The following is a 19831-nucleotide window of genomic DNA, read 5'->3' on the forward strand; positions in this document are numbered from 1 at the left end:
AATTACAATAAACTTTATTTGTAAAATAAACAAAAAATAAATTTTGACTTATCATTAGAGACAAAAGAACTTTTTGACAAGCGACAAAGAACTATTTCAATCTTTCAACTTGGAAACAGCAATCTCTTTCAAACGTTGATTATGTACCTATATAACAAAAGAAATAGTATTATACAGCCAGGGACATAGTTAAACCTGTCTTTGCGAACGATTCTGTATAAAGATCAACTACTTAATCAGACCACGTTCGAATAGAGTCGCACATTGTAATTTAAATAACACTTGGGAATAACGACCATATAGATATATATGGTAATAAAGACATGTTTTACTTTGTTTATTAGGTGGTATTTACAAAGATAATTACATGTAAATACATAATTATTCAAATTAAAAATCAAGTATAAGAAATTATCAATATTATAATTATGATATTCCATTTTCAATAGTAAATTACATATAATAAATCATAAACTGCAATTAACTTACAGAATAATTAAAGATAGGCAATATAAACAAAATGCTAAATACCTTTCCTCTGGCCCCGACTCGAGGCATCGCATCCAGAATGAAATATCTAGTAGGGCATTCCAGTACTAACAGCTAAAAATTAATATATTGCAAAAATGTTCATCGCGTTCTTGTTGGTCTATATACATGTATTACTAATAATTGCAAACGCAAATGAATAAATGTGTCAAATGTAAATAATTTCTTATCTATTAGTATTTTAATAAGAACATATATTTCTTTCTTTCTATGTATTTTAAAGATTTGTTTCGAAGGGATTGGTTAATACGAAAAAGTCGCATAAAAACTTCAGTTACATCTTGCCATTCACTCTGATATCCTCAAAAATATTAAACATTACATGTTTAATATTCATGGGCGCTATTCTATTTACCTGCCACCCAGATTACATTTATATTTCCAATAAATAGAATTTAACAATCCTTTAATTGTTAAATATAACTTGGCGTTTTATATTCCTAGTTATATCATCGGTCCACATCTATAATATTTGAGACTCATGTTTAGCTTTAAACACATAAATTATGACCTTGTATCTGACGACATTTCTGTCTCCTGTGTCTAAATACACTATCGTGTAACTGCATCCATTCTGCATTTGCATATCACAGAGTTATCTGTCCTTGCAGGTAGGTATTGATTGTGTCGTCATGTATTTGCGAGCGTAACATCACACGTTTTAGGAGACAACGAAGTGAACTGAGTTCACAAAATAATGACGTAACAATTGATACCTAACCGCAGGGGAGCTAACTCTTTAATATTCGAAGACGGAATACAGAGTATAAAATTTTTGGTGAATGGATGATAATACCTGCAGACAATAGTTGTACGAATCAATTTTAATAATCCGTCGTTCCCTTACCTCAGTGTTGAAGTAGTCTTGGAGCTGCTTCTCCGTGAGTTGCGCACCTGGGTGCAATCTAAATACAATCAATATTAAAGTTATGATTGTTATGTGTTCTCTGGTCATTACAGATTGCGTGTTATTATTAAATAACATATCCATATAAGCATTTGGATACTTCTAAATTTGATACAAAGATATAATCGCAAATAATGCATGATATATGAAAATAAAAAAGTCCCTCTACTTGTCAACATCAAACACAAAACCTACAACATTAATTTTTAGGGTAGTCGGGTGATGTAGTGTTTAATCTACTTGTCTTTCACCTAGCCGGAATTGGTTCGATCCCATGCATGGAGGTGAAAATGCCAATGATCATTGCCCGATTTTATGAGTTTTCACCGGGCACTTTTGTTCTCTATAAGACCCCTTGTGCGCTTACATCAGGGTTACCGAAAGTGATTTGTATAAGTATTTGTATATGTAAAATAACTAAAGTAAAAATTAGATATACAAGACATTGTATATCTATATCTTTCATCTTTTTTCCGTACTGTATAAATGACTTTGGGATTTATCATTATTGCTCATTTGCTATGCACTCGTGAATCAGCGATTTTCAATCAAGATACAGAGAGCTATACTATAGTCATGTATTATGCAAAGAGAAATATAGGGTTACACCATATCAACTGTATTACATTTTTATGATGGAGCGCATTGATTTTCGTGGTACGATGATCTACCACCGTGAGAAAGCAGACATTTTTCCCTTTTTACCATGATATTGTATAAAGACTGGGGGTAGAATTGGGTGGTTGTTGGGAGTGGGATGGGAGTTACGGTGTTAAAGCTAGATACCCAATGCACATATATTTCGGTCAGAAACAATACCAGAACAACCCACTACATCTTACTTATCTCAAAACAAAGTATAACAATACAACAATAACCCTGATAGTAACAAATATGTATATACAGTGGAACCCGGTTATATTGAGGTCTCTGGGGAATAAATAAAAACTTTTCAAATTAACCAGCTTTCAATATAACCAAGGAGAAAGACAATGAATTAATATGTGTGAGCAGGGATTATACTAGTATTTCATTTCATATTAAGCCATACTTCAATATAACCTATTTCAAATTGTGTCCAACTGTACATGCCATTTTTTTTTCTTTGTTATGTTATTGATTATAATTCTATAGGGAAAGAGCTTCATATAAGTTGGAAAACATATTGTATATCAAATATCACAATAAAATATGATTATAAATAAATCGGTGCGAAATAATGATATAAAGCGGTGTTTGACAAGTTTATTTCCCTTTAAGCGGATGTATTTTAGATTGGAACTGCGATGATTACTGAATGCCCTCTTTGATTGTTTACTATTACTCAGTATAACTCAGTCATATTGCATATATTATATCATAGTCCTGGTATTTGAACAGTTTTAAACAAAGTCTGTCCAGTTTTCAAAACTCACTGAAGCACGTACAATTAATGTTTTGGTATCTTGTTTATTCGTACTTAACATCATTTGCTGTTCGTTGAGCACTAGAATATTTCCCATGGCAACTCCATTTTCAATCAAAGTCTCTTCAACATCGGCTCGGTGAGTCCCTAATTGACGTTAAAACTACCTAACGGGCGACATTCAATTTATCTGTCACCCAAATTGTATTCATATTGACTATATACTACAATATTTGGTAACTGTTTATTGCTTAAATGTATGCTATGCGTGACAGACGAATTGCCAGGCATATCACCATATTACCCTTATATTATCTTATACAGAAGAATTGCCAGAGCATATCACCATATTACCACTATTGTCTCGTGAAATAGCAGACCATCTCACCAGTCTGTTACTATTGTCTCATTATAGATTGCCGTTATAGTGGCAGTTCAGCCTAATACCAACATATATAGATACAAACAATACTTACTCTACAAAGAGACACACTTCGTGACCGATCAGCGAGTCCTCGATCCCAATCACCTAAACAAAAGACAATTAGATCGTGACCTCATGAAAAATAATGTTCTCTATAACAGGGTCTCATGTGTCTAGAGTAAATATAGGGTTCGTTTTAAAGGTTTGTTCTCCCCCACCCCGCCCAAGTTGTTCTTATGTGATTTATCAGTGCTATGCCTATTTATTTTAATGATGTAAAATAAAACATGCCATAGTGACCACCTCTGTATAAAGACAACTTGTTTAATAAGACCACTACAATAAAACCTGCCTGAGACCACTACAATAAAACCTGCCTGAGTGACCACCTCTGTATAAAGACAACCTACTTAATATGGCCACTACAGTAAAACCTGCCTGAGTGACCACCTCTGTATAAAGACAACCTACTTAATATGGCCACTACAGTAAAACCTGCCTGAGTGACCACCTCTGTATAAAGACCACCCTCTTAATAATATCACTACAATAAAAACCTGCCTTAGTGACCACCTCTGTATAAAGACCACCTACTTAATAAGATCATTTTTCAAGGGTTTCATACAACCAAATTCAACATTATTCAACGTGTGTATAAAGAACACCTGATAATGAAGTTTCTACTCGCGTGGTCTGTATAGACAGGTTTGATTGTCATTAAAAGACAACAATGTCTTTTCCAAGCCTGCTTATACACAATGCCTTTATTTACTACCATACCTTCGCCTCTTTCACAGCTAGATGTTTCTTGGCTGTTTCAAGGATTAAGGAAGGATACACTTTGTCACCAGTGTGTTTGAAAACGACACAGTCTTCTTTCCTACCGACAAGCTGTATATGGCCCGTGGTATCCATTATACCGATATCGCTGTAGAACAAAATACGATATTGCAATAAACCGTACATAAGGATACCAGAGATTATTGTTATAGCATTAATATTGTACTCATAACTCAAAATCGAAAGCAAAAAAGTTGGGTATTTATTTCACTAACAAACCTAGCCTTCAGGACTCATCCCAATAAGCTGGGAGCTAATTACGAATAATCTTGTATATATATATTTTTTCTATACAATGACTTTTTTCTCCGCAAGGAGAAAATAAGAATGATGATGATGAGTATATTATGAAATCGTTAAATTTCATGAGGGATTATTTGTTTTCATTTGTACGACTAATGAAATATACAGGTAAATGCATATGATCATTATGAGCATTACTGATCATTGTCTCACTTAGGGAAGGCTTTGGATCACCAACCTGCAAAACCGATACCTCAGAGGAATGAACGAGCGATAAAGATCACTTCACTTTGACCTTCACTATCTACCTAGCAATTATATATTCAACAATATTCAGTCCCTGTTTGGTTTTTGTTACCGTGTGTATCATATTGGGATGCTGATGTTGTGCTGCCCTTTGGTAGCCACATCAGGGAATCCGACCATCTGGGCCGACAAAGTGATTTTACTTAGGACAAGTTGTTGTTCTACGTTTTGTTTTTACTTGTGATATTATATCGTACAGTACTTCATTTTTTATTTACAAACATACCGGCGAGTTTGCTTCTATGACGTATTGTCCATCTCTTGTTTATCAACAAACATACCGGTAGCATTTTATTTGGTACTCTGGGTGTTAACGTATGTAAATAATTCACATTTTTTTTTATTTAATCTGTACATAATTTATATGTGCCTTTCATTAGATAATCCACATATGTCGTCGGCTATCGAAACTTATTTAACATGTATAGCTACTATCCGAAGGGATTAGGTATCACCAACGCAATACACATTGCTACTGCTCCTTTGGTTAATCTGTGTTATCTATATGTGTTTATTGTTTATGTTTTGTGACCATTTGTGACGGACCTAAATATTTGACTCTGTTTGTTCTTTTTGTTTTATGACAAAGGGGCAGATTGCCTCGAAAGTTCGACAATATCTTGTTCACACTGATTGAATTACTTATAATTCCCACCCTATTACCATAATCACCACTTCAAGTAATTCGTACCCTGCATACATACAAATAAGGATCCAGTGATATATAGAAAACAACCGCTAATATTACTTCTTTGACCCATATGCTTATATAATTGTGACAAAGCAACGCAACATGTATTGTGGCGTCATCGTTCTGTTCTATTGAGTTTTCCGCTTTGACAGAAGCTCCAAAAATAGTTAATGAAAATCCAAACAGTGGGCGGGTATGATGAGGCTTTAAATGTTGATAGAGGTTTTTATTGAATAGTATATGTCGGATCAAACTTTACCCTAAATGGACCCATCCCGTCATTCCTTTCGTTTTTGACGTCATTTCCGGGTCCTTATAGTAGCTGCTGAACGTAAACCAACCTCGGGTACACACCTCGCCTGCTTTCCCTATAGGTAAAACTTCGTCATCATCGCCGACAATCTTAACCTGGTAGCACAAATCAAAAAGATGGAATTGCGACATACAAACTATGAATAGTAATTTCACACTTAAATGAACATTATTCTAAAGTATTAGTAACGATGCTTTAGGATGAGTAACAGAGATAATATGTTTCAATACATCGTAAATTATTATTATAAAACAACATGTCAAGTATTTAATGTCGACTTCTTTTTCAAGACTGGAAATCGCGATCTTCATAGTCTAAAACGCGAAATAAAACAATTAATCTTCTCGATTTATTCTCATTTCGGTGTTACGTTGTGCGTAAAGCGTTTCGAGAAAGTCTGTGGAGTGTGTACTGGAGACAAACTATAGTCTGAAATACTCTGTACTCAAAACAAGGATATATCCTATATCTGGTTATTTTCGCGGATCAACATTTTCTCGATTTGATCTAAAAACGAGAAATTTATATGTCAGCGATTTTCAATTTTTTGCGATATGTATTTTAAAGGTAGATATCATTCAGTTTTTTCTCGATATTTCGCTGATCAAATGACAATGATCAAACGACCTTAACATTGTGCCGCGAAATTGCGAAAATAACCGGCTATACGCGTACAGTATCGTACTTACTGTGACTCGATATCAATGTAGTGTGACCGAAGGTGATGCCTTACTCATTTCAACAATATTTTGGAATATTAATCTATAGGAAAGTCTGCACATATCCAGGTGCTAAATCTTACTAAATTCCTTAATAAAAATAATCTGTACTTTGTTAAGACGAGCCGTACCTCTGCATGCGGGAATGGGTAGCCAACACTTTCTATCTTTTGGGATTCTGAGGAATAGACAGTTGATGTCATAGATACTATAGCTTCTGAGGCACCATATGACGTCTGAAATGTTAATTCAAAACAGTTGATGTACAAAATGAGAGAATATATTATTAGTTCAAATATATATATTTTGCCTCAATTGCTATGTTTATGAGATGACATCATCATGACGGTTTTAACCATTTACAGTCAAACTGTTTTTGAAAGTTTCTTCAATTGTATTTTTGTTTTTGTACCTTGACGTTTTGATTGCTCTAACTACGTATACGTCACATAGTCCATGAGTATCATTGTTCAATATGAATGTTATATCACTTTTCAAGTAAATAAATAGTATATTCATCAGTTTGTATCAAAGGATCTTCAAATAAAGGTATTGAGCATTATATTCATGCATACAATGTACACTATTAGTAATACTGACAACGAGCGGTAAACGTATACACATACGGATACGGATATGGATTGAAAGGGGAGCGACCATTATTCTTAAAATATTTTCTTTTTTTCTATTTTTGCATTTTGAATGGTGAGTTTACAATAAACACATACTACCGTAATTTGAATGATAGATCTATAATACTCTTTATCGTGTTATTAAACATATCATCATCTCTATAGGGAACAACCAACTAAATAAAAAAAACCTTCGAAATGGCCCCTGTGTATACAAGATTCAGCCCAGGATAGAATTTTTAACCCGGCCGCTGATTGGGTGGCTAATTATCAATTTCAAAAGTGAAAATGTTTTTTGACAGGTGATTATTCCTAGATAACCATGATATGAATTTGGAAATTTATCTTGAGATTTAGGTTCAAAATATCAATTTTGATAATGAATAGGTAAAAATATTAGAATTTCAGTTTTTTTTTGTGCAAAATGCGCCTGATTTTAATTAAACTACCCTGGTTGGAGTTTGAGCAGAAGGACCCAAACTTTTATTTTCTCTCTAGTGTTATATAAGAACCTAGACTTTAATTATAGAACACAATAGCTAACTAATATTCCTTTGTTTTAAGAATACAGTACAAAACTTTAACAAAGTTGAACACTGTGGTCTATGTAAAATAATGTAATTGGTTGTTCTCTATAAGGCTCCCCGCTCAATCGATTACGCACGATCATCTCACGGCTGTACCTATATCACAATGGGAACTGTGTATTACCTAAATAAAGGATATGATTATAGGGTTAACGTTATAGTATGTTTCATGGAACGGCTGCCGATTGATATTATGAGATCAGAATAGGAGAGAATTACAATTTATTAAATAACATATGAATAAAATAGACGCAAATTAGAAAATATGGAAGGGTATTATGCATAATGGAAGCTCCTCTTTCAACACGTATCCGTATACGTGTGCGTATACATATACCGCTTATTGCATGTTATGTATTCTATTCATCATTGTTGCATTTTACAAATCAATAAGAAAATTTATCTAGATAAAATGTAATTACCCTCATGAATAAATTGACAGTATGTAATTATATGGGCATCAAAGTCTTTTTCTCCAATATGCATCCTGATACCATCTAATCGCACTCATTCATAAATTGACAGTAATGATCTGTACATAGCATCAATGTCATAAATATGAATGTTATTATCATGTCATTTTGAACATTCTTGATTTCTCGTGTTGTTTCTACAATATTTAATTTGTGAAGTCAACCTCATCACACACTTACTGTTGTTTCCGGGAAGGCTTGTTGTAGTCGGTGTTTATCCTCTGGCGATACAATGTAGGAGGTCAACATAACTACAACAGATAATTACCGAGAAAAATAAATAAAAAGAGAGCAGTTTGTTAGCTACTTCTATATAAGGTGTTACATTTAAGTTCCGGTTATTCTGTTGTAACAATCTTAACGTTTTCAATGTGTTGTTTCTGGTAACATATGTACTCTAACAACGGCTCCTTCTTTGTTTTAAAGATAAAAAAAATATTCAAATGTGGGTTTTTTTTCAAAGTATTCTGTACTTTCTCTCTTAACGCTATCAATTATATTATTGTTATACGTATGAATACAATATTTGCAATTCAGTAAGATGTCAACTATTTTAAACCTCCGAACACTAGCCGGTTGTTCTACTGATTGTGTTACCTAGTCAACGATGATCACCGCATTGTAGTCACGCTATCATTGCATTGAATAAAAGATTAATTTGAATGTTTATAAAACATGCATAAGTCTTACCTCCACGGAGTGATGATATGTCGTATTTGTGAAGATCCGGCGATCCCAACATTTTTATCAATTCGAACGGATATCCACTATACCATGTCATTCTAAAGCAAAACGATATGGGAAAACTGATAAACATTATACATTTTGAAGTAATTTTATTTTGACCCGTCCTTTGCTTGAATGATTATTTCCTTGGTTTATGTTATTTCTTTGCAAGAAAATATTATTTCGTAAAACGTTCTGAATATTGACACCCCTTCCCCGCCCACACCACCTTATCCATCATCCTCCTAATCGTCCCTTTTTATCTTTAATTATCACCAATTGTCATCCTAATCAGCACAAAAAACTTTTTGCTATATGTATGATTTGTATTATGTAAGTTTCGTACTGTATAATGTCTTGGCAATAAAATTAAGCTATATTTTTTTTAGAAATGTAAGTTACTGGTAGAATTAGAAGTAGACATAATCTTCTTCAAAATATATATTGATGAATTTGAAAATAATATAAGTATCCATATTTAACATGCCATGGAAGAATAATTGTCTTTGACCCGGATACGCAACTGTTTTAAATAAAACAATTGAAATCAGCGCCTCAAGTTTTAATTAATGTAACAAATTATAACAATAATCTCACCTATGGTTTTGAATACCTTCCAACAGACATGTGACATCATCATTGTAGAATTCTATTTTAGAAGACAGTATTATTAAAAGGCTTTCATTCCACCAATACAAGGCCTGTGTAAGGCTGATAAAAAACTGGATATCGTCCGTAGTCGGGTTTCTCACACCAACGACATCAAACTGCTCAATTAAAAATATCCAACACTAGTATACTGTCAGGAAATAATCGTATGCGGTACATACTTAACTTTATATCATTATCAAATCATTCACTATCATGTTGTCATAAAATATTATCTATTTTGATCATTCATTCTTTCATCTATCCATTCATGCAGATTTCAGAGTCAGCTCCCATGTCGGTAGTTATTATTTTTACCTCCTTATTTTGTGAGTGCAATTCAAGTGGATTCCCAAGTATGATATGGCACTCGCGAAAAAAATGACGTCACAATTAATACCTATCCGCAAGGATGGGTAATTTTGTAATATGTAGATACAGAATGGTGCAATTAGGCATTAAATTTTGCTTATTAATGTTTTGATAATTTTCATTTTCGCCCATATTTCTTCTGTCCTTCAATCAATCGATCAATACGCCGATTCCGGGATGCAACATTCAGTCAGTTTAGTCATGTGACCACGTGACTTAATTTAGGGCACATTTGAAACAAAATGGCGGCATATGTAATGATTGTACACGGATGGAAAATTACATGTCATGACAGATCATTTAACATTAATTATCAGAACAAATTATATTAAATGTGATCTAAATATGAACGAAAAATGAATTTAGACACAATAAGGACATGTAAATTACCGCATCAAATGGAGCTGTCGCCTAGCAGTTGAAAATCAACGGTAGCTGACGTCTCACTCACATTTATTGTATAACTTGCCTGGGTGTATTTTTCCAAAACTCAATAACAAATAAGAAACACAAAACATAATAGTTTATCTTAGTTCCGTTATCGAGCAAGTATAACCGACTATGACCTTTACCCGGACATTGGTATTCTCTGCCTATAAGTGTCACCGCCATGACGGAAAAATGTGCCCTAAATTTTTCGCGGTCACATGACCAAATCAACGTTTTCTACCTCCTACTGAGAAGAGTTCCTTGTATCACGGAATCGGCGTATTACTCACTCGTTTAATTAAAAATTTATTTTTACTTTTTTATTTATCCGATCCGATAAACAGCTGAAAAATTAACATAAATATTCATTATTTATAGCACATAACATATATATCTTACATTATCGTAAGGATTTCTCCTTGTGTTGGTAAACTTAGAACAGTTCACAGCATAGCAATGAGATTGACAGACGAGCTTAGCTTCTCCACTGGAACCCTAAAATTAAATATGTAAGAAGTATCATAATTGAAGATAAATGTTGTTAATTAATAGCATTACTCTCTTGACTGGCTCAAACAATCATTTGCATTTAAATCCTCTCCACCCCGAAGGCAACTTTTTAAAATGCTGTTTGCTACATTCTAAACAGTTAGATAACCGTAATATAGCATGATCATCGAGAAGAAAAACTATAATGTAGCCAAGTAGTTTTTTAGGACTTCATACACGTATACATGTATCCTTTTCTCTGGACCGTAGACAACCTAATATAAATATATACATACGTTAACATGATATCAACATTGGAACGTTAATATTCAGGACACAATTATTAAAAAATAAAATAACACAATGCGAGGAGGTCAGTGGCATATGCCTACCCTCTAGCAACCGTGCAACGTATGGTCAAATGAAACAACTCGCATACAATTCAGTCACTGTAACTCAAAACTCATTTTTAAGATTTATGTTTGTAAAACGGAAGGTATGATATTTTATGATAGTTTTGAAAATATATTGTATATTTCAGCAATTCTTTGTTTATACTTAGGTCTAGGAAAATTGTAATTTGAACATAATCGGTACGACTAATCGGTGCTCATTAAAAACACGAACTACAGTATGTAATCTTTTGAACGAGAACGGTTTAAGGGAGGTAACTCGATCTATTTTTATCAGAACCGTACAGCTGTTTGAACTTGTAAGTCTATGTTGGATGGATAAGAGAAACGGAATATTTCAACGAAGATGTATAAAGAGTGCAAAATCGTATTATTTTTCTTAAAGTCAAAGTTTTTTGATTAGTTAAAATCAATTAACACAATATTAATTAGGCCGTTTGTATTGTGACCCAGGTGTCATTTACGTGGTCTTCTGAATGTACTCACAGACGTCGTGATTATAAATGCTGTATCTTCGGTGGTGACTTTGTTTGAAGTTTGTTTCAGCGTATCATCCGTCACAGTCTCCCCTCGCTTCAGAAATTCCGAATATGTACTGAAACTGGACCAAGAGTTAAGAAAAATTGATATTTGACACACTTATAAACAGTTGGCGGCTTTTTTTTTTTATTTCGTTTCAATATTGCAATCAAATAATCAGTATTTTCAATATCGCAATGAAATATTTACTATGTTTAATATCGGACTCAGTATTTAGTATTTTCAATATCGCAATTAAATATTTAATGTGTTCAATACCGAAATAAAATAGTCAGTATTTTTAATATCGCAATTAGATATTTAGTATTTTCAATATCGCAATTAAATATTCACAATAACTATACATGTAAAACCATACTGTGAATCCTTCTAGTTTAGGGGTGAATAGACTATCAACGATTGTACTTAACCCGACATTACCCAAATTGAAACACTTTTTGAAGATTATTTAAAAAAATCGTTACTTGTGTTTGAATCCAGATTTTTTCATGACATTAAACATATGTTTGGTTTTAATTTCTATATTTGTTTTTTTGTCAACAGTGCATATATTTAGATAAAGATAGCTTTGAAGCATGCTCAGTCAAGCCCTGTGTTTAAGCAGGTTCGAGTACCCAAAATGAACACCTCCTAAATATGGTTTGATTAATTAATGTTTAGACATGATAAAAATGTTTGAATTCCATGACATCTAAATAAAGTTAAAACCTTTTTTTTCATTTATTTAAGTCACACAATTGTCAAAAAACCCATTCTTTTTAGGATTGTCCCACGACGTCGTTTATCGGATTTTTTCACAATTTATTTGTTTATGTTAAAATATGGATAATAAGCAACAGGAAAGAAAATAACATAATATTATGAAAATTACAATTACAATTTAGCGCCTTAATTAATATTGAGGACAGATATTAAAAGTATTGATTGTAACTGAAAATTCTGTATCACATGTTTGAAAACATTATCCATTTTTTGTAGCGTTCCACTTTAGGTAGAGTTACATTACCCTGTATGACTAAGATCGTACCCCTATGCTTTACTGAATAGCTGAGAAAGAATCTGTGGTACAATGCATTGTTGTAAATGTTGTTCAATTGGCTGTTAAAGACTCACCCGTCCGGAGTATTAGCAGTGTATATGATGTCTTTTAATGTGTCTGACCTATACAGAGAGAACCAAATCACACTTAAGGCAAATCAGAATTGGGTCAACAAAGCACGTAAGGTATAAAAAATTTTCGAGGATGGTGTTTAACTAAAATTACAGTTGACCGATCAACCCCTTACAACACAAGTTCCGTGAGTTGAATAATGTTTTCCTTGACCCCAGAATAGTCTTATCAACTTTGTATTTTAGCTAAGATTACAAATAAATAACACAACAAAACATCTTGAGAATGTAAAGAAAACTTTCCATTTAATTGTAGAGCCGATGTAACATGCAGATATTACTCGAAATTTTGCAAATAATAATGAAGCTATAAAGTTACCTCCCTGACACCGGAGAGCTCCACATCTTCTTGAGTTCCTCGGTAAGTCCGTCTGATGCTTCCGGTCCAACAAATAAGACTGACGGATCGGCCTGCAAAAAGCATAGGTAGTATAAATCATTTAGATAGAGTTATCATGGGCTGGATCAGCTCACAAAGAATATTTAACCAGTCGCATGATAATACAATTGTCAGAATAAAAAATATTTTGGAATAAATTGCTGTTGCTTATTTTTGTTCTTGAGAGAGCATGGGTTTGTGTTTGAACTTCGATACATTTGGATAGTTATATGGGTCTAACATGAATAGGGAATACTTTTGACATTGTCATTAAGATCACTCACATCATTCGATGCAGGGAAGATTTCTTTTCCATTTACATTAAAGGTTCGTTTTTGGTATTAAATAAAAGAGTAGTAATGGTATTCTGTAACAATTGCAGAGTGGTTCCTTGCAGTAGGCTATGTAGCCGGTATATGTGGAATATAGATTAACTACATTCCAAACGGAAAGTAGCAGATGCAAGGCTTAGACTAATTTCAGAGATTTTTGTGTAGAATGTTGTTTTTGTATTCTTACCTTAAGTGTCTTTGGAAGATATCTATCCACGGGGTTCCGCATGCACGGCTAGGTAAGATATTGACAAATAAGCATTAATACTCAAATAGACACACAAAAAAGATATTCACTGAATACGCGCATTGAAATTTATTTATTTAAAGCATGAACACAATTCATCAAAATACATTTTATCCTTGATTAACATCGTCCTAGTAAGTGACGATCAAAATCTTGTTTAAAAATCTAGTTAAATCTAGTTCTTTTACTACATAGTATGAAGTGTCCATAAACAAAGCCCAGATCGAATCAAAATGCCGCATCACTTTCAAGGAAGTTTGTGTAAACATGACCCCAAAGACAATCTTTTCATTTTATTACATACCAGTTATAAGGATTAATTTGAAGATATGTTTGAAGTAATTTCGATAACATAAAAACATATTCAAAGTTATCCTTATAATTCAGAATTCCAAATCGTTTTCGGGGTATGTTTTTTCAACAAATTTTCGCCGTCATCTCAGCCAATCAGAAGCGACATTATAAACGACGACAGCAATTATTTCTTATGGACTGAGGAAGCAATTTTTTACGCCAAAATTGAATAACCATATCAAGACATCATCGTAACAATATTAATCATTGGGTCGAGAGTTTAATAAAATATCATGGGATATATTTTCTAAAGCAACACTACTAAAGAATAAAATGATGACTTTTACCTGATGCATAATGAGTCCTATGGATACAGTTCCGTAGAACAGCACCACGCTCTCCATATCGGCCATTCCAGTCGTCATGATAACATCCCCCTTCCGGAGCCCCATCGCAATGAGACCTTTCGCTACAGCACGTGACTGTATATATATCAAATAAAACAACTGTTATACAGGTAATATGATTTGTAAATATCAACAGGGACCGTGGATATGAAATCATATTTTAATTAGATATTTAACGCAATTTCAATATATTTTTACAGGTGTTCTAATTAATATCCAATAGTAGAAACGACTCAGTTATATAGCAAGAGATTCTAAATCAATTTTCATATAGTAATCTTAACGCTTTTACTAACTGTGACTAGTTGATGTTACTTATAAACGTTTGCAAACACCGAATTTTTAAAAATAGTGACATCAATGCATGTAAAAAAAATCAGTCAAAATAAAATGAATTATATATACCATGGAAAATACAAATCAAAACAATAATGCATGGTACATATCAGGATTCTTTTTAAAAGACATATCTTTATAAATGTTCTGCGCTGCTCTCTTAATATTCAAATTGTCCAAACAAGTCAAAAACAGAGATATCGTAGACGAAATCCACCTTCAGGTTTGAAATGTTCCAAAAGCCAACATATGGAATTCTAGGGTACTAAATATTAGGGTTTATATAAGTAAAACAGACAAATAGAAACTTGCGGGTTTGCTTGAATTAGGAAGCTTAGTATGTTAAAGGTCTGCTATCTTACCCTTTGGTATAGTTCCCCGAGTGTGATTTCCTGATTATAGTCCGGAACTTTACAAATGACATGATTAGGATCATGTATCGCAGCCATTTCTAGGACCTGTCCTAACGTCCTACCGCTCAGTGGAGTAGGACACACACCGTGGTAGTAACTCTGTGTCAGGGGAGTGTCAGCCGGTCGGCTCTCTCTGCAGATTTAGAGTAGAACCGGTTATAACCCGGATCAAATTGTTCGCGATTTTACGTAAAAACGAGAAAATCAAATTTTAGCAGTATTATTATTTCGCGATCTGGGTATATATAAGTGAATCATTCCAAACTTTTTCGAGGATCAAATTTTCGTGATGATAACAACGTGCCGCGAAATAGCGAATATGTGATACTTGCGAAAATAACCGGATACACGGTACCACATAGCCGGTTATTTTCGCGGGGATGAAAATTTCGCGTTTCCATTGGATATTGACATGATCGCGGAAACTCGATCCGCGAAATGTTAAGAAATGGCTACATCAAATATACCCTTAAAGACAGATAACAAAAATGTCAAAGCCGCTAAAATGTTATTTTCTTAGTTTTATTTTATTTTATTTTATTTTTGACCCACGAAAATATAGGTTATTACAAAAATCTTTTTTCCCACCTTAATGAATAATTATATTAAATATAATAAAAACAATACAATTTACGTGTTCAAAAGAGATAAACACAATGTGACTGTACAGTGAAACACTATACATATAGTGATACATAATCGGTACAAGTGTTTCGTTTAACTATAATGAATAAAAATAGAAAAGATTTTTCTTCTTCTTAAAGTTGCTACACCGCTGACGAATGAGTTCGAATAAAGACGAATTAGTATTTTTCTTTGGTTACAAAAGTTACTTTACACCATTAACAACAAAGTTTAAGCTTCTAATATTTTCTCAGGAGAAAAAATATTAAAAATAACTAATTGCGTCCCGCAAAAAAAATCCAAGGCCCTATGCCCAATATCCAATGCTGTACTGAACAAACAAATTGTATTGTATGTATTTTTGCGTTAATTAGATACATATAGTATACAATAAACATAATTTATTGTTCAAATGATGAGTATCGTTTACGATCTCTCGGAAGTTGGACATCTTTAACATCCTATCAGTTTGTGGAGTCATTGACATGAAATAGTTTACATGCAATGACATAGCGACAAAAATATCCAGATATACATTTTAATGGCATTAAAAGTCTGTTTCTAATTCCTTTTTTATTGGGAATTGGAGAACCCATCTGAGAGCTAAAAATAAACGTGTGAGGCAACAGTATAATTGTACTGAATTTTACAGACTATATACAATACCAGGTATGTACGCTAAACTTATAGATTAATCAGATAGAATATATGATAAAATTTTACTGTTATAAGTGGATTGTGATATCTTTACTGATAGTGGATTGCTTTTGAAATAGTGATATAGCTACACAGTAACCATGGAAATACTGACCTTGAGGAGTCCTTCATCTTCTTTTGTGTACTATCTCCATTCTCCATTTTACAATTTGATGCGCTTCCTGAAAAAAATTCTATGAATGTAAGTAGGATATGTCCATGATACTGTCCAAAATATATTTACTCTTTATTTTTATAATAGGCCATATTAACAAACCTTGTAAGTAATTTGCAATAAACATCAAATATCGCTCACGTCTAATGTCCGTACGACATTTGTAATCGATGCTAAAACATATTTCATATTAAAAATAGGTCATGTCCGTACTCACTAATTATGAAGTCTTCATGACACAGCTGTGAAATTCTTTCTTCATTGGACGTGTCCTCAGTGCAAGGTAGGATTGTTGATTAGATAGCATCTGATAGCATTACAAAAAATGTACATCCCACAATCGACAATGTTTACACAATATGTGTTACTATAAAATACAGCTGATAACATGTTCACATGTCACGTAAATGTGTTTAGTTTGATTTATTAAGAAGGCAAATAAAGTTGGTCGTTTAATTCAGCTGGACGGGACACACTTTAGTTTATAAAAGTGTTGCAGGGAATGGAACGACTGGTTTGTCCGTTTCCCGTGTTAAGTGACCGGTGAAAAAATATAATACAGCACTATCCAAAATTCAAACTATGATGAATATGTTAGATAAATGAATAAGTAATTTCAGATAACTAATGATTAAAGATAATTATGTTTTTAAAACATTATAATTAATTTGTTTTGTCTCTAGCTTTCTGATTGGCCTATTCATTTTTTTTCATTCCACGATGAAAAAAAAAGAGAATGGCGCGGAAACCCGACGTTATCATGACGTCACTATAGAAACATTGACGTTGCGTATTGATTTGCAAAAAACATTCCATTAAAAAATCAATGGAATCGTACGTGTTAACGTATTTCATTTTATAAGGTAGCCTGGAAAATTTATTATAAGCATTGAAGTTACTATTTTTTAAATTTCATCGGGATATGGAATAAATTTTGTTTGCAAACTTTTGTGATAATCCGCCACGCGGATTCACACAGTTTGCAAACAAAATTTCATTCATACCCCGATTAAATTAAGAACTGGTGACTTCAATGCTTAAATGTAAGACTAATACAAGGATCCTTTGAGACACCATTTCAAAATCTCCAACTTGTTTATATATACATAAATGTATATGTAGGCGGTTTAAAATTCTGTATATACTTGTTAAATTTCGCGGGATTTCAATTCCGCAGTCTACTCTTTTCACCAGGGCCTATTTTTGTTAATCCTATCTAAAGCATTTAAAGGAATAAACGAAAATCTACACAAGGCTTTGGTGTCAATTTTTTTTTTAAATTTCATCAGGTTTGAAAGAAATCTTGTTTAAAAGCAAAATATATTTAACAATCTGGTGCAATTCAAAGTAGTGAAATCAATGCTTATATTGAATTTTCTAAACTAATTGATAAGATATTTACACGTAAAATTCCATTAACTTTACAAGTAATTATGTTTTCCAAATCAATACGCAACGTCAATGTGTCTATTGTGACGTCACGATAGAGTCAGGTTTCCGTATATTATGTTTTGGAACGATTTTGACGTCAAATGACTTTTGCAATCAAATATTTACCTTTGTTTTATTTTTTTCTCTGACCATATGAAAAAACCCACTTACCGATATTTGTGCTGATAAATATGATGTGATATATCTTTGTCAATATCTCTTTTTCCATTTCATATTACATAATATTCACTAGCACAAAAGTTCATAATTGTATGATGGTTACTCAAGGAAGTGGTTAATACACCCTGGACGGCAATAACCATTATTCCGCCTCATAGAACAATCTTACATTTCTGCTTGTGTTAACAACGTCACAGGTGTCCAATGTATATTCAAGACTAGATGAATCAAGAAACGTCTCATCATTTTGAGGTATCATTCTTTGCCCCTGGCATAATCAACAACAAAATGGTTGTCAAGATACAACTGGCGCAAACGACACTCAGATATATGAAATCTCACCATGTGAGAAGCATACGACCCTCAGAACATATTATGTGAAATTTCACCATATGAGAAGTATACGACACTCAAATATATGGAATATCACCTTGTGAAAAGCATACGATACTCGGATATATGAAATGTCACCATTTGAGAAGCATACGACACTCAAATATATCGAATCTCACCGTATGAGACGCAGACGACTCTCAGATGGAAACTAAACATGGGATAGTTCTATTCTATAACATTGTTACAGTGACGAAATTTCGGTAATATCTTAATTGAATATTTTCAAACCAACTAAATATGACCACAAAACAGTCGCTTTCAAGATATTTAATACATGAACCAAGAGGTAAACAATGTAGCATAACAAGATGGACAGTTACAAGTTATAAGAAATGAAAAATATATGGAAGACAACGTTATCTATCACAAGATACACTTATGTTTACCCACCGATTATAACTAAGTTTTTAATAGCTTTGCTAATATGTACACACTTATATCTTTACATATATCATGTAAATGCTAACTACAGCAATAAGAATGTTTTGCGCTGATTATAGTCTATAACATACACGTACACAATGATCATATGTATTATATCTTGTTCTCTACATGTAAACATAGATTATAACTACATATATACAAACATATCATACATACTTCATTATTCTTATACACTAATATCATATAGCTTGACACTTTAAAACATCAAAAACTAACTTTATCTACATTGATTTTGTCTATAGAGAAAAGTTTCATATACTTATCTGTTGAAATGCGTATCACTTCTATCATGTACCTATTGAAGTAGCATTCTTACACTCCCGTCTGGTGTTAGAGTTGTCTCCCTTTGTTACTGGCAACTCTCGAGTATGAATGAGGTTATTTATAGAAATGTCACACTCACTCTCAGTCGAATGCTTCACTCCAAGTAAGGCCCTTTTTGTTTATACGGTTTGACTGATTGGACCTCTAGTTGTTCGTTTGTGATCTGGTGAATTTATATTATTTCAAACGAGCCTTGGCAAAGCCCTCATAAGCTTGTATCAAAAACTGCAGGTCAGTGATGATTTATACTTGAAATAATAACTTTAACAAACGGCCG

At 33.0% G+C, this 19831-nt stretch overlaps 1 protein-coding gene across 1 annotated transcript; it reads right to left on the reverse strand.

Moving 5' to 3' along the window:
* On the reverse strand, positions 1-17331 carry LOC138307649 (uncharacterized). Its single transcript, XM_069248466.1, has 19 exons — positions 16997-17331; positions 16720-16786; positions 15234-15417; positions 14476-14610; positions 13775-13822; positions 13196-13287; positions 12820-12867; positions 11653-11767; positions 10664-10759; positions 9413-9582; positions 8780-8871; positions 8270-8340; positions 6529-6633; positions 5625-5773; positions 4066-4213; positions 3338-3390; positions 1397-1454; positions 532-603; positions 1-147 (listed from the first exon to the last, which is right to left on the reverse strand). The coding sequence occupies exons 2-19, from the start codon at positions 16764-16766 to the stop codon at positions 97-99; spliced, it is 1734 nt and encodes a 577-aa protein (XP_069104567.1). The 5' UTR covers positions 16767-16786; positions 16997-17331; the 3' UTR covers positions 1-96.
* Between the last annotated feature and the right edge of the window lie 2500 nt (positions 17332-19831).

Source organism: Argopecten irradians, chromosome 14, assembly GCF_041381155.1.
Source record: "Argopecten irradians isolate NY chromosome 14, Ai_NY, whole genome shotgun sequence".
Classification (NCBI taxonomy): Eukaryota; Metazoa; Mollusca; class Bivalvia; order Pectinida; family Pectinidae; genus Argopecten; species Argopecten irradians.